Below are 16,300 nucleotides of genomic sequence, written 5' to 3' on the forward strand. Positions count from 1 at the left end.
TTCAGTTTCGTTTTTTCGGCGTAAAGTATGATATTTTTACTCTACGCATATGCCCGAATACGCATCATAACGACGGTGAAACTACCAAACCACGTATCTCGTTTGCGGTGTTTAAAAATCTCCGCTCACATTTTATTTTTTTGAAGTAGACCAAATCAATATCATTCCTTGAAATTTTCACAGAATTTTCTCCGCACGAAGAGGAAAAATCACGGAAATTTTCAAGACTGGACGTTAAGTAGCTTTTCATTTAAAAAATAAAGTATGACAGGAAGTCTGCGACGTCGCAAACCGAGATACGTGGTTTCGTAGTTTCACCGTCGATAAGTGACCTATGTGCTTCCTAAGTTGCCATTTTTTTCATTCAAATAGATGTAACCGAAATGTTAGATGTGTACTACCTATACTACTTTCATGTCATTGCTTTATTTATTTATTTACTTTTTGCGTAGGTATTAATTGTTATTTTTTGCTGAATTTTGGAGAAAATATTGCTTTAAGAACGTGGAATGTAAATTAATTTTATTGAAAAAAGAAAATACCATCATTAATTTGGGCGAACAGAGAAAATATACATCAATATTTGGGTCAACATCTCCCTGATTATATAAAGGATGAATATATTAGTATTTCTGTATCAAAAAACTTAGCTTTTGTCTTCAGAGATACGATGATTCTAGTCTCAGTCAATTTGTTTTATTGAAAAAACAAAAAAACAAAAAATAAATAAATAAAAAAAAAAAAAAAACAACTGAAATGTTAGACATACTATTTTCATGTCTTTCTATTTGTATCAATAGGTACTTTTTGCTTAACTTACGAACGTTGAATGCAAATTAACTTTATTGAAAAAAGAAAATAACGTCATTAATTTGGGGGAACATGTGGCTGATTATATGAAGGAGGTATATTCCAGTATTTTTGTTTAAGATATTAACTCACGAGAAAATGTTCGTACATTTATCATCTACTATTAATTATTTTTTGATGATTAGTCTAAAACATTCAATACAACCATTAAAAAGTAGTTCCCATCTTCGGGTATCGAACTCCCGATCGCCGGGTGCCCACACCTAATCAAAAATACGAGGCGGTTTAGCCAGCTAGGCTGTACCAGATCCACGTAGGCGAGAGTAAAAATAGCATTTAAAAGACTCGGGCAATGGGCGTGACTTATCACAAGAGACCTTGTTGGGATATGAAGCGCATTGCTGTAGGAGCCATGGTTCGCACTGTTTTAATGCGTCTCGAGGCTCATCCCACCATGCATTCCGATCGCGGCAGTTGAGCTAAGGCAATATTTGCGTATCCATGAATTAAATCAATCAATCGAGCTCTGATTTCGACTTCTTTATCCGTAACGAGTCCTCCAGAACAATTTTCCACCTTGTACGATGGTTATTATTTCTTTACTTCTATTTTTCAAATTTGAGGTGGGATAATGGCGGCTTCTCAAGAACAACGAGGTAGGCGATCTTTTGCACCAACGAACAGAAAACTGATGGCGAAAAATAACCAATCAGAACCTCCCAAAAAAAAGAATTTGCCTAAAAACGGAACTTCGTGGTTCTGCGCAGATTTACCAGTCAGACACGACATCTCAAAGTGGAAAAAAACTCGCTGAAAGCGAATTTTAGCAATCAACACAACTTGACGTAGAAACATGATTGGCTAAAAAATACAACGGTTTTTGTACATCGGAAAATCAACCAAAAATCGGAGACTGGGCGAAACGCTCAAGGTCGCAGAGGTATAGGGAATCCCATAGCGAAAGCAACGGAACGATTCTAATATCATGGGGAACTCCGTTCCCATGACAAAAGCTGAATGAAAGAGGGTTTCTGCTCAATCTAAGTGACTTTCCTTTTTATTTAAGCATCCTTTTTTCTCTAAACAGGCATCATACTCTTTATTGATTTATAAGGAAATCTTCTCGGCGATAAATTTGAGCATATTTCTGCTTGAATCAAGTCACTCTTTCCTCTAATTAAGTTCAAAAATCATGCTAAACGTTACTGGATCCAGATACTAGGACTTAGCAAGTTTTTCGATTACGGCTCTCTTTTTTTCGTCGTCACTCGATGTAATTTGCGCGGGAACTTCGTGCTTTTGAAAGATTTCATCAATCATGATATGTTGGGGTCCCTTCAGTCTTGTATAATACTGTTTGTATGATACTGACGCAAAAATTCTCAATTATATATTTGTTTCCGTTTGGCCAACCGCAAACAAACAAAAAACGAGCAAACTCTTATTCTTCCAAAACATTATACATTTCATCCAAAAACGTCGTGAGCAAATGTTGTTTATATTTACATGTTGACCAATTAACTTTGGGTCTCAATAATTGGTAAGTGGACCAAAACTCCCCTGCCGAAAAAACGCGTGGACTTAAACTACTGGAAAAATCAAGTGCTCGGATAAAAAATCGTTGACGAAATATCCTATAACCTTACCACCTGTCACTAGTTCCGCTTGGCGATTACGTAGCATGGTGTCAACGATCATGGTGTCAACAAACAGTTTTACTAAGTTTTTGTTGACACCATGATCATCCAAAAATAAAAAATTCTGACTCTTATGAAAAATGATCACGGTGTCAACGATCACGAGGTCAGCGAAACTTAAAACTTACCTCAATAACATCTTTCAAATTTCAAGTCTTGTTTTTCTTGTGTTATTTACTCTAACCTAACATAACCTAACCTAACCGAACCTTACCCAACTTTACCTAACCTTACCCAACTTCACCTCACAAGACATAGCCCATTTTCACAGAGCTTAACTTTCCGCGACCTTACCCTACATAACTTTAACCTTACCTACTTAATCTATCCGTACATGTCCTGACCTAAACTAACCTGATCCAACTATACGTGACCCAGACCTCTCCTGTACGATTAATTTTTTAATTTCACTCATAAGGAAGATATTTTTCTGTTTGTTGACACTGTGATCGTTGACCCCATGCTCAGGGCCCATTTTTGCGTTTTACCGCCTGAGCACGACGTCAACAATCGTTGACTCCATGATCAGATTTTCGGTTTGTTGACACCATGATCGTTGCCACCTTGCAACGTTACCCGCTTGGCAGAAATACGTCGAATCGTTCTCTTTGCGAGTGAATGCCATTTGCGGCATTTCGGGCAGCGTGTGCTTTGTTGAAGTTGCGTATGGACTGGAATGGTACTCACCGACGTCGAAGCCTTTGACGACGTCACCCTGTGGCTGGGGGGCGAAGTTGTAGACGTGGTCGTTGACCTCGAAGTGGCGGATGCAGCCGCGGAACCCGTAGTCGGTGGGCAGCTTGTCCAGGAGCCCGGTCGTGTTCCCGCGACCCCCGATGAACACCGGCTCCCGGAACGTGATCCGAGAGAACAGACCCTGCAACACCAAACACCCACACAATAAGAAACAAGAAGAAAAAATCCAACATGAGTATGTTGGAAAAGCGTGCCGAATAACTGAAATGTTGGACAAATACCTCTTATTTTCACGTCTTTGCTTTTTGCATCAATTGGTACTTTTTGCTAAATTTGGGAGAAAATATTGATTCATGAACGTTGAATGTAAATTAATTTTAAAGATTCCGTCCAATTATCTTGATTTTAAGCTGATATGCGGCATTTGCGCACGACCGTGATTTGGGCGAACTGCCGTGCATCGAAATCGCGTTCAGTTAATCTCTTTGGATTTCGAACTGTAACTTCTCTCCTATTCGGCCGATTTGTACAAATGAGGTCTCTTTTTATTTGTACTTCAACGGAAAGTAAAGAAAAACTCGCTAAATAGACGGAAAACAATTTTTGAGAAAATTTGGTGGATCCTGGCATCACGGTGAATGGTTAATCGGTTAATCGCCTCGCCGTCTTTTATTGCCTTGCTCGAAACCGGACACCCAAAGCTATATCGCGAGATAACTGTAGTGGTTTAAGTGGATTTCGGCAGGGGCCATGGTTAGTACATAGTATAATGAGTCACGAGGCTCATCACAGATTGCACTTACAGTGCAAGACGCTCATTGGCTATAGAGTTTTGGCGGGAAAGAAGGTTCTAGAGTTGAGTCCTCCGAGCGTAAGAAAGCTCCTATGAGGTTTCTGTCAAATTGAATAATACGGTTTTGACAGAAAAATGTTCTCAAGGGTTTCCAATTAGCAGTTCATTAGATTTTTTGGTAAAAGACCATCAGGGCTTGACAGTGTAATGGTTCAAAGACAAAGAAACGGGTGCGAGGAAAAAAGTATTTGGACGACCCGTTGAATAGCATTGGTTGATCTGTGTGCTGGACTATGGTACATCCGAGTGATTTCAAAAAGCAAGCCCTACTGGCACGCTTAAAACTAACCAAAATCTCCTGTTAATAACGAAGTAAGACATTAAGTAACACAAGCAATGGGCCTGTTGCAAACATTTGCTAGAGCAAAAATGGACGGAGTTAAACAGAAAGGAACAAAGCCGCATCGGGATCGAACCGAAAAAAAGAGGTTTGAAGTTTGGCTCCTGCATAAGACTCAATGTAAAAGATAAACTTCAAGTTCAATTTCTGCAAAATTTGCTCCAACAAAAACTTCGAATTTTTGGCGATGAGTATAGAGCAGTGGTTGAGTTCAGAATCACTCATAACTCAATTTTTTCCAAAATGTGGGTTGGTTCCTTTCTGCTTAACCCAGTCCAAATAAGAGTTGATTCTTAATGAAAATGGCTCAAAAATCACGATGAGCACATATGCAAAGTCTGAAATGCACTCCTAACTTCACAATCTGAGTAAGAAATTTTCATTTTTTTTAAACTCCCCGCTTCAAAAACGATAATACGGCACAGGCGAACATTTCGTTGGAGGTGTCGTTCTATCCAACCCCTGTGCACTAGGATACCACGCGATACTAAACATGGCCGACACCAATCCACGTCAAAACACGTGCGCCTGGACGAGATTCTGACCATGTGTTAACAACCCGGAGTGTTCAGATGGACGATTTCTTCGCGTTGACAAAGATCCGCTTAGGTTGACCTTGTGCTACCGACTGCGCTTTGCTCGCACAAGCGTTGGCTATGTTGGGTATTGCTATTGCGAAAGGGTTGAATGGAACGACTCCTCTAACGAAATGTTCACCTGTGCCGTAGTATCGTTTTTGAAGGGGAAGCTCAAAAAACCGCAAGTTTCTCAAGGAGATTGTGAAGTTAGGAATGCATTTCAAACATTGCCAATGCGCTTATCGTGATTTTTGAGACATTTACTTATGGAAACAACTCTTATATTTGCTCTAGCAAAAGTTTGCAACAGGCCCATTAGTTGATTTTACTTGTGGAATTGTTTCTTGTGTCAAATCTACCAAATCTTTGTGTTGAAAATCTACGACCTCGTTCAAAATTTGTCGCCAGGCTTGAACCAGGATCTCATCAATGACACTTTAATGTGCTAGCCATTCGCAAGTAGGGACTACTGAATATTGGGAGGAAAACAAGAACACATAAGTTCGGCAGGACATCTCTTCATGTCCAGATAGCCTACGGTTTGGGTCGATTTAACACAAAAGTATGTTGAGCAACTAAGTCCTTTCCACGGAGAAAACAACTTCGTGCATGGGACCCGAAGTTGAGGTCATAATATGGATCTCTAAAGTTTTCGGATGGCGCATCCGAAAAATCGAGGTCCAGCGGCCGAAGTTCAGGTCAACAGTACTTCGGTACTGGAGCACTTCAAAAGTGTGACCCGGACCCTTTGGTAGATAACGAAGTATTTCAGATGTTCGACCAGAACTTTGGAAACTGGACCTCAAGTTTTCGGATGCGAGATCCGAAAACTTCAGAGATCCATGTTATGACCTCAACTTCGGGTCCCGTACACGAGGTTTTTTTCTCCGTGATAGGTTGACCTGACACAAGAAAAAGTAACACAAAGTAACAGAGCTGAGAAAACGATTTAACACACTAGGGAAAAAAAAACACATTGGATCTAGAGTCCAGACTCTTGAAAACATTGACAAGAAAAAATTCTCTTGATTCAATCGGATTTCTGCTTGAATCAAAACGAAATCCGCTTAAATTAAGAGGCTTGGTTCTTGATTTAAGCTAGATTCTAATTGAATCAAGAGTACTTTTTCTTGTCGATGTTTTTAAGAGTCTCGACTCTAGATCCAATGTGTTTTTTTTTCCATAGCAGAGTAGCTGAAACAATGGAACCAATCGATTCGATCCGTCGCATGTCGTTTGGACACAAACTATGGCGTCCATCGAATCACCTTAATTTAGTCCTTTAAAAAATTAGTTTTATTCCATATTTCTTTTCTTGGCACATGGTTCTGCAGCACGTCGATCGTCTTGACCCTCGGCTGGCACGTCGAGTCTCGGTGCTCCTGAAAGTGGGTGGGGGGTGTCTAATTAAGAGCAGTGGCAACTTCTCGTTAACGAAATTGATTAACTCCCACCGTTACCACCGTTACCGCCGCGTCGCAACGCTCTTTCATAATTACTCTCTCGCCAACCCCTCCCCCCCCAGCCGCCCTTTTTCCATTTTTCTCCCCGGGATATTACCGCCGGAGTCACCGGGCAATTTTTCATCGGGTGTCAGTCCGCGAGTTTTAATGACGGCGGCGACTCAACCGTCGCGGATCCCTGCCGGGCTCCATCCCGAGTCCTCCGGGCTGATTATTGAAATTCATAGACAAAGCGATAGACAAAGAAGACATAGGGTGTATGGAGATGTTGCATGTCTGAGGAATTTGCGATTTGAGGATTTTGCGATTCTTACGTAGAAGTTCGCGAGAAACACGATGGTGCCACTGGTTTTCTCTGAGATCAACTCCCAAGCTCAAAAAAAGCTCTCAAGTTGAGGGAAAAATGGAGGGGATATCTTACGCTATCCTGAGAGTCCACCCTACATCAAGACAAACTCTCCATGCAAAGATAGATGGCAAATACATTAGCGGTAATGCCGTGTTTTCAGTTTTAGAGTCCTCAAATAAAGTGGCAGCCCCGTCAATGTATTTGCTCCCTACCTTTGCATGGGAGTTTGTCTTGATGTAGAGGTGGACTCTCAGGATAGCGTGGGATATCCCCTCCATTTTGGCCTCAACTTGAGAGCTTTTTTTTGAGCTTGGGAGTTGTTTTCAGAGAAAACCAGTGGCACCATCGTGTTTCTCGCAAACTTTTACATACGAATCAACAGACAAATCGCAAATTCCTCACACATACTACAACATCTCCATTGAGCGATCCTATTGGTTGAAATAGTCGGTTCCTTTAAACTGAAGGAGAAAATGATGGACTAACTGTAGGATCTTTCGTGGATTGCCTTTAGTCAGTTCATTACCTACCTCATTTGTCCATTGCAACGACCCACTTTCACCAATAAGATCCATCCATGTCCCTCTTGTCCTCTTTGTCTATAGCTTTGTCTATCAATTTCAATAATCGGCCCCCAGGCTCGAATGGCGAGTCCTCCGGGCTGATGATTGAAATTCATAGACAAAGCGATAGACGAAGAAGATGAAAAAGGGGGACGATCACTGGAAACAAGTCTCTTAGGTCCAGAGTCTAAACTCGAAACAAAGCCGAGAAAAAATATCATTATACGGAACATTCTGGTAGTAGCACTTGATTAACTTGATAGGTGGGTATGCAGGCAAGGTGCTGAGAAATGTGCAGAAATTAACTTAAATGGAAACTGTTATGCTGAATTTTAATTTTTGGTCGATGCTTTACGGCACAATGGAGATGTTGCATGTGTGAGGAGTTTGCGATTTGACTATTGATACGTATGTAAAAGTTCGCGAGAAACACGATGGTGCCACTGGTTTTCCCTGAAATCAACTCCCAAGCTTAAAAAAGCTCTCAAATTGAAGCCAAAATGGAGGGGATATTCTGAGAGTCCACCTCTACATCAAAACAAACTCTCCATGCAAAGATATGGAGCAAATACATTGACAGGGCTGCCACTTTATTTGGGGACTCTGAAACTGAAAACACGGCAACCCTGTTAATGTATTTGCTCCCTATCTTTGCATGGAAAGTTTGTCTTGATGTAGAGGTGGACTCTCAGGATAGCGTGAGATATCCCCTCCATTTTGGCCTCAACTTAAGAGCTTTTTTTGAGCTTGGGAGTTGATTTCATAGAAAACCAGTGGCACCATCGTGTTTCTCATGAACTTTTACATAAGAATCAATGGTCAAAGTGCAAATTCCTTACACATGCAACATCTGTATTGCCATCCTCAGGATCTTTGGAGTCAGGAGACTATATTTGAATACATTTCCCAATTAATAATAACAACTTTGGTGGCCTTTTTGTTTTCTAGGTATGAATATAAAGATAGATATCTATGTAAAAAAGGTAGGAATGTACATATTATCTACCTACCAAGAAAAAATGCTCAACTTGATTCAATCGAATTTTTGCTTGTATCGAGAGCCAAGCCTCTTACCCTCAGGGAAAAGTTCGATTGAATCAAAAGTATTTTATTACGTCAATCTCTTGAAGAGTCTAGAGTCTGAATCCAGGAGAGTTTTTTTTTCAACGTCTTGTTGGTGGAAACGGGTGAATAATATAAACAAAGGAGGTATGCATGAAGGTTTTTCGGTATTACGGCAGCATAACTTACGTCCTTTGTTCGTTGCAACCATCCACTTCCACCAACAGGACACTGGAAAGAAAATGTCTCTAGAGTTCAGAATCGAGACTCTTAAACAATTTAACGAGAAAAAATACTCTCGATTCAATCGGAGTTTTGCTTGAATCGAGAGCCTAGCTTCTAAAGCTATGGAAAAAGAAGACGAAGCAAAAATGGAGGGGTCCTATTGACGGAAGCGGGTGGTTGCAATGAACAAATGAGGAAAGTAATAGATTTAAAAACGGCAGCCCAGAAAGACCCCTACGGCTACTCTATCATTTTCGCACGCAGTCCATGACAACCCCCGGTTTCGATGCACTTTCTCTTTATCTATCGCATTGTCTATCAATTTAGATACTCAGCCCACAGACCCTCGTTTCTGAAAAAACTTAAATCGTGCAAGTCGGCTCAATACAGTTTGCGCACTCCGTATAGCCCACACAAGTTTCCGTGATACCACTATTCGAACTTCGGTGTGTTGCGGAGTATCATCGTTATTTGAGGGCGTTTTGAAAAACGGAAGAAAAGAACATTCGAATTCTCTTTCATCACATCAGTGTTACGTGCGCGATTGTATCACGGTAACATTACGATTGACAGCAGCCTGATTGTTGAAATGTTGTGTTTGTCGGCCGGATGAAGCAAAATTTAGGAGAATTGAGTTATTTGATTTGTCAGCTTAATCCTTCGTCTTCTTTGTAGTTGCTGATAAAGAATGAATTTAATAAGAACTATATAGTATCGGCAACTTAAGGGTGCTTTTAGCTTCTCGTTCATTACATTTTTTGCCGGCACGAAAAAGAGGACGAAGGATATAGCAAAGAGGACGAGGGATTAGGCTGACCAAATCACACAAGTTGTTGTGTGACACAACTCAAGTTGCCTAATCCGCCCGACAAACACAAACACAAAATTTCAACAATCAGGTTAAAGGACGATCTAAAACAGGAACATTTGTGAACAGGGATTTGTTACGCGAAAATGAAACTTTTCCATCGGAGAAGAAAGAAAAAAGGAGGAGAAAAAAATTGGGTCTATTGCACAAGACACACGCGAGAGGTTCAGCCAAGTGAGAAGAGATACCACCCCTAAAGAAAGATGCTGTTCTACGAAAAAAAATATATTAAAATAACCTGTCGTGCCAAGGAAGAACGTCGTATGACGCTTCAGACGTTGCCAAATTTCCTTTGACAAAACGTGACTTTTCAGGGAAAGTTTTAAATATTTTTCTTCAACATTTTCAGACGATTTTGTTCGCAATAGCATTTAAAAAATCTAATTTGTAGGAAAGAGATGCATAACTTTATTCAAAAATACATTTTTTATCGGGAGAGATTTGGCAATGTCTAAAGGCTCTTGCGGCGTTTTTACTTACACTGGGGAAAAAACACATTGGATCTAAAGTCCAGACTCTTAAAAATATCGACAGGAAAAAGTACTCTTGATTCAATCAGAATCTAGCTTAAATCAAGAACCAAGCCTCTTAATTAAAGCGGATTTCGTTTTGATTCAAGCAAAAATCCGATTGAATCAAGAGTATTTTTTCTTGTCAATGTTTTCAAGAGTCTGGAATCCAGATACAATGTGTTTTTTTTTCCAGTGTAGCGCGGCAGTATAGGCGTTAGAAGGAGATAGGTAGGTGATCCTAGCCTTTTATTTCGTCGAACATCGGCGTGAAAATGGCAATGACAAAAAGTAAAAATCCGAGGAGGCTTGTAAAAACGAGGATACAAAAACTGGTAGGATGCTAATAAAATCGCATCGGAGGTGATAGAACCTCCGTGATGAGGCTGTTCGTGTTGAAAAGTTCGCCAAGTTCGGTAACCCAACTCCAAGTTCTACGGCTTCTCATTATGCGCTTATCTGCTTCGTTATGCGCCCAACATCCATCAACTTTTCGCTCATAAAGCCACTTTGTTCGATATCGAAGCTCAGTTTACCCACCGAGGTGAGCTCCTTGAATAACCTTACTTTCAAGAGCGAAAATAGGTTCATAAAGGAATATGGAGATAATTATGGGATTTTTAACTTTAGCCTCAATGTTTACCTGATTTCCGTTAAAGCCGATTGGCCTGATCCGGCTGCTGGATTATTGAAGACAGAAGACGCGAGGGAAATAAAATGATCCTATTGGTGGAAATGGGTGGTTCCAGTGGAAAGAGGAGGTAAGGATTAACCGACAGCAACCCACGAGAGATCCTGCAGTTAGTCTTAGTCTATCATTTTCCCACATAGTCTATGTCACCACCTATTTCAACCAGGGATGCAGACAATAGAGATGTTGCATGTGTGAGGAATTTGCGATTTGACTATTGATTCCTATGTAAAATTTCGCGAGAAACACGACGCTGCCACTAGTTTTCTCTAAAATCAACTCCCAAGCTCAAAAAAGCTCTCAAGTTGAGGCCAAAATGAAGGGGATATCCCAAGCTATCCTGAGAGTCCACCTCTACATCAAGACGAACTCTCCATGCAAAGGTAGGGAGCAAATACATTAGCAGGGTTGCCACGATTTCAGTTTTAGAGTCCCCAAATAAAGTGGCAGCCCTGTCAATGTATTTGCTTCCTATCTTTGCATGGAGAGTTTGTCTTGATGCAGAGGTGGACTCTCAGGATAGCGTGGGATACCCCCTCCATTTTGGCCTCAACTTGAGAGCTTTTTTGAGCTTGGGAGTTATTTTCAGAGAAAACCAGTGGCATCATCGTGATTCTCGCGAACTTTTACATAAGAATCAATGGTCAAATCGCAAATTCCTCACACATGCAACATCTACATTCTTGGCCTTCCCATCTTTCTAATCGGCCTTCCAATTTTAAAAACGCATTTTCCCTCAGAAATGCCACAAAGATGACTGCTTTATGGCTTTGGTCATTTTCCCTGACATTTCCAGATTTTCCCTGACTTGCAAAACTTCCCTAGACTTTTCCCGGTATTCATTCCCTGACTGTGGCAACTCTGAACTGACTCATTGCTGTGGAAATACAGTCTGTGGGTTCGATGAAAACCAAGACAATTCTGCAATGGCGCGGAAATGCGGCAACATTGCGTCTAGCCGAGCGGCGCGGCGCGTCCAAGTTCATAAACAAACTAAGCCGCGGCGGTCGCTCAAATGAGACGGAGTTAAATCCTCCTAACCTCCCGGCCACTTTTCCGCCGCGGTACTACGACAGCGGCCATTCAACCCCCTCCGACCCCTCAACCCCGATCATTCCGGCCCAATAAAGTAACTTTCCACCGCGGCCTCCCCAAAAGTCGCGCGATAAATGGTGAGTAAACACCGATGCGTCGAGAATGGCCGCTTCAAGGGGGGACGGGGGCTGCTAATCCCTTGATGAAGCGGGACTTATGGAAAACCATGAAAAAGCCCCCCCCTTCCCCTGCGAAACGCACGAAAATGCAGGGACGGGCACAGGATCTACTCGTCGTTTTCATTATGAAAGAACCGCGTAACTACAGTTGAACGCGGTGCAAAATTTCCCTTCACAAAAATAGTCCAGGTGCCTGGTAGCTAAAAATGAGGCTACCTGGAATTTCGGGTACACAGTACAGAGTACACAGCTATTTTTTAGCTTACATTACGTTTCTTAGGCCGCTGAATCCGAATCTGAAGTTTACTTACACATATCTGGTGAGCATTTGTGGCCTTTTTGAAAAAAATGGCCTGAAAAGGCCTTTTTTCCGGAAAAGTCCCCGGAATTTTCAGCTATTTTCAGCAGTTCCTCGAAATTTGCGGTTTCGCCAGTTTGACCATTTACTAGATCAACTTTAAGGACTTTTTGATCAAATTTGACGATTTCCGGAACCAAATCCGGGCGTACTTCGGAATTTTCCCCCGGAATTTTCTATGAAATCTGAATTTTTCTCGAAATTTTGACAAATCCGTGTACGTTTCCGGAAATCGGAATTATTTCGGAATCTTTCGATAAAATAAAATGGCAGCACTGGTACCTTCATCCCGTACACGCGCGAAGACCCTTTAGCTCGCGTATAATACGGCAATTCGCGCTAGTCCCTCGCTTAACCCGACCGCGGGACTTGCGACTTCACGCAGTTGCCAAATGGTACAAAAAAAAACCCCACTCATCCGCCCCGAAAAGAAACGAAGCGGCATCTTGCGTCGGAAGCGACAATATTAACCTGTAAACGCTCCCGACCTTAAGTATGTCCATCTCCTCCGACCGCCCCCCGGTCCACCCGCGCCCCCTTAATCCGGGTCGTGTTTACACCTCCCCCCTCTCTCGCCCACACCTCGGAGGTGCCGTAGTTTATTTATCACACTTAATTCCGCCGGAGTGTCCTCGCTGTGTATGTGCTTCACGTTCGACAAATATTTGCAGACGCGGAATAAAAAGTCCGCCCTCCACCCCCCGCAGGTCTGCGAAACCTCCCCCCTCATCCTCGCACAACATCGCGGGGCTACTGCGCTTTTGAGGTCTTGAGGGGTGGTAACGGGGGAGGGAAAGGAGGGGTTAATCGGCCTAACCGCTGCTTAGATGCGCTCGAATATGTATGAGTTGCGGGACGGGAAATCTGGCGGAGTTAGGCGGGAGGGGGGGAGCGTGCCGAACGGGGGAAGGGGGTTGTTGTAGGGGTGGTCGAGTCGGGTAGAGTTACGTGATTTCTGTGCGGGTGGGAATTTTCGAGACGGATTCGATTTCGGTCAATCGATTTGTTTTTAAGGTGATCCGATGGACGCCATATTTTGTGTCAGAACGGCATGCTATATATCGCATCAATTGGTTCTATTTTTTCAGCTACTCGTCATTTTTCTCCAATTTTGAGATCGCAATTCTGTTGTCAGGAGACTAAAGTACTCACTTACCAATTTTAACAATCAAACTCAACGTAATAAAGGCGTGGGTTTTTCAGAGAGAAAATATCGCATTCGAAGTGCAGTTTCGATATCAGTATCAAATGCGATGTTTTCTCTCTAAAAAAACCACGCCTTTAATACGTTGAATTTGATAGTTAAAATTGGTGAGTGAGTGCTTTAGTCTCCTGACAACAGCCTTGCGATCTCAAAATTGGAGAAAAACGAGGAGTAGCTGAAAAATAGAACCAATTGATGCGATATATCGCATGCCGTTCTGACACAAAATATGGCGTCCATCGAAACACCTTAACAAAAGAAATCGATGCGATTTTTTTGAAAATCGGCCTTTTTACCTCCCCACCAATATCTTTGATTTGGCGATCGGAGTGATGAAAAATCGCCAAAATGAAGTCTAAACTATCACCACGTTAAAAGTCTAGACAACGGTTTGATATGAATTGTCCAATTTTGATCGTTCGCCGAGGGGCCTGTTGCAAACTTTTGCTAGACAAAAATAAGAGTTGTTTCTATCAGTAAATGTCTCAAAAATCACGATGAGCGCATTTGGTGAAGTTTGAAATGCACTTCTAACTTCACAATCTGCGTAAGAAATTTTTTTACATATTTTTTTCCCATCAATTTAAATGAGAATAATCAAGGCAGAGTGTGCAAACATTTCAAAATCATGAGTTAAAAAACGCTGACTATGCGAGTATGAACATTAAAGCCTAACAGAGCGGAGCGGCGTGCTGCCAGCTCGAGAGGCTCACTGGCGCCTACAAACCTAGGTGGATACTTCACACATTACACAATGCTTGAAGTATCCACTTAGGTTTGTAGGCGCCTAGAAGTGGATACTTCACGCATTGCACAATGATTGAAGTATCCACTTAGGTTTGTAGGCGCCAATGCGAGTTTTGGCGTGCGGCGGCGCCTGAAGCAACTATTTCATAACAAAGGTGTCGCACAGTATTATACGAAATTGAACGTATCAAGAATAATGGCAGGCATCCTTGAAAAGTGCAGATCTTTCCTCGCAAAATAAATCAAGATACTTATCGTACACAGGAAAAATCCAAGAGCCTTTAGCTGAGGCAAATATAGAGGTTTATCCGATTCAGGTATAACAAGGTGGGAATTTCTTGGAAGATAATTAAGTCCTGTTACACCAAAAACTTGTAGAGAGTTTTAGTGAATTTTTTCTCATGGAATTGATGCTCTCCCATTTTTACCAACACTCTCAACTATATATTATTCTCCGTTGGACCAAACAAACAAAACAAAAAAACAAGCAAACCCTCATTCTTCCAAGACATTATACATTTTCATCCAAAAACGTCATGAGCAATTGTCGTTTGTATTTATGTGTGGGCCAATTAACTTTGGGTCTTAACTGGCACGTGGACCAAAACTCCCTGTGCCAAAAAAACGCGTGGACGTATATTACTGGAAAAAACAGGCGCGCGGACAAAAAATCGTTGACGAAATGTCCTATAACCGCTTATTGTGATTTTTGAGACATTTGCAAATAGAAACAACTCTTATTTTTGCTCAAGCAAAAGTTTGCGACAGGCCCCGATGGAACCTATAATCTTCCAACTCACATAAGCGCCAAAATTGCGAATGCAAGAAAAAAGCAAATAAAATTGTCTGAAAAAATGGGAAAAAAATCTTCTCAAATTTCCCAATAAATTCGTATTTTATAAAAGGAAATTTGGCAACACCCAAAGGTTCATACGGCGTTTTTCAACATGGCAGAGCACATCTCTGCGATGCGTCCACTTCCAACATCTTTGTCTGCGGTTACCGACCCGGAGAAACAACGTTGGTAAGAGGAAGTAGCGGTTTGCACAGACGAGAGTGGTAAAACACGGAATTAAAGAGAGGGTTGCGCGGTGGAAGGGGGGGGGGATTCGGGGCTCCGAATCTTAACGGAAGGGGCCACCGAGGGCTTTGTGGTGCGCATCTAAGTGCTGGGTTGCCAACGGAAGCACGGGTTTTTCGGGCTGTAAGAGGTGATTTGGGATTAAATAACTGGCGTGGCAAGCTTTGCGATACATCGATTTATCTGTCGTTTAAACCCATGGAAAAGGATCGAAGAGGATGTCCGCAACGAGCACCTTAATCGATTCTTTTACTGTAGCTTCAAATGGGAAAATATCGATAATCGATCATTCACGCCTCAACACTTGATTAAATACGAGAAGGAAGATCCGAGGCGGCTACACCATTAGACTTTAACATAATACCATTAGGATTACATTTTGCAATAAGGAACCACTATCTCTGACTCTCCTATAAAAGCACATATCTGCATAGGGAAACCAATGACATGTATGTTGTTTATGAAATGGGCTAGAAATAGTGCTTCCTTGTTGCAAAATGTGGTTCATATAAAATATTACCATACTGAGGATAAACGCCGCATGTACAGTTGAGAGTTGCCAAATTTCCTCTGATAAAATGTAAATTTTTGAGGAGAGTTATGCATATTTTTCCTTGAAATTTTCAGACACAGTAGATTTAATTGCGAATGAAATTCTGTGAAAAAATGGGCGAAAAAAATCCGAAAGTTTTCGAACAAATTCACATTATATCAAAGGAAATTCGGCAACATCTGAAGGCTCATACAGCGTTTTTGCTTAGCACGGTAGAATAGTACAGCGTTCAACGTCTCCGCCTTCTCGGAAGCAAGCTCTGAAAACTTGAGATACCAGAAGCACAATCTCAGTTAGGTTTGACGATAAGCTTTGAAAATCTAGATTATTAAATCTTTCATAATACGATTTTTAAAACTCGGACCTCGGGAATTAAAATAGGTAACTTCTTGCCCTTTCCCTTTCTGCGGGCTGATTAATGAAATTGATAGACAAAGAT

General features: G+C 41.5%; 1 protein-coding gene across 1 annotated transcript in view; it reads right to left on the bottom strand.

The window, feature by feature from the left end:
• SP2353 (EGF like, fibronectin type III and laminin G domains protein pikachurin) overlaps positions 1-16,300 on the bottom strand; it is a 458,909-nt gene that overhangs the window by 74,343 nt on the left and 368,266 nt on the right. Inside the window, exon 6 of the mRNA XM_019048593.2 lies at positions 3,195-3,384. Coding sequence (XP_018904138.2) covers positions 3,195-3,384 — 190 coding nt within the window. The remainder of the gene's footprint in view (positions 1-3,194; positions 3,385-16,300) is intronic.

Source organism: Bemisia tabaci, chromosome 10, assembly GCF_918797505.1.
Source record: "Bemisia tabaci chromosome 10, PGI_BMITA_v3".
NCBI classification, from domain to species: domain Eukaryota; kingdom Metazoa; phylum Arthropoda; class Insecta; order Hemiptera; family Aleyrodidae; genus Bemisia; species Bemisia tabaci.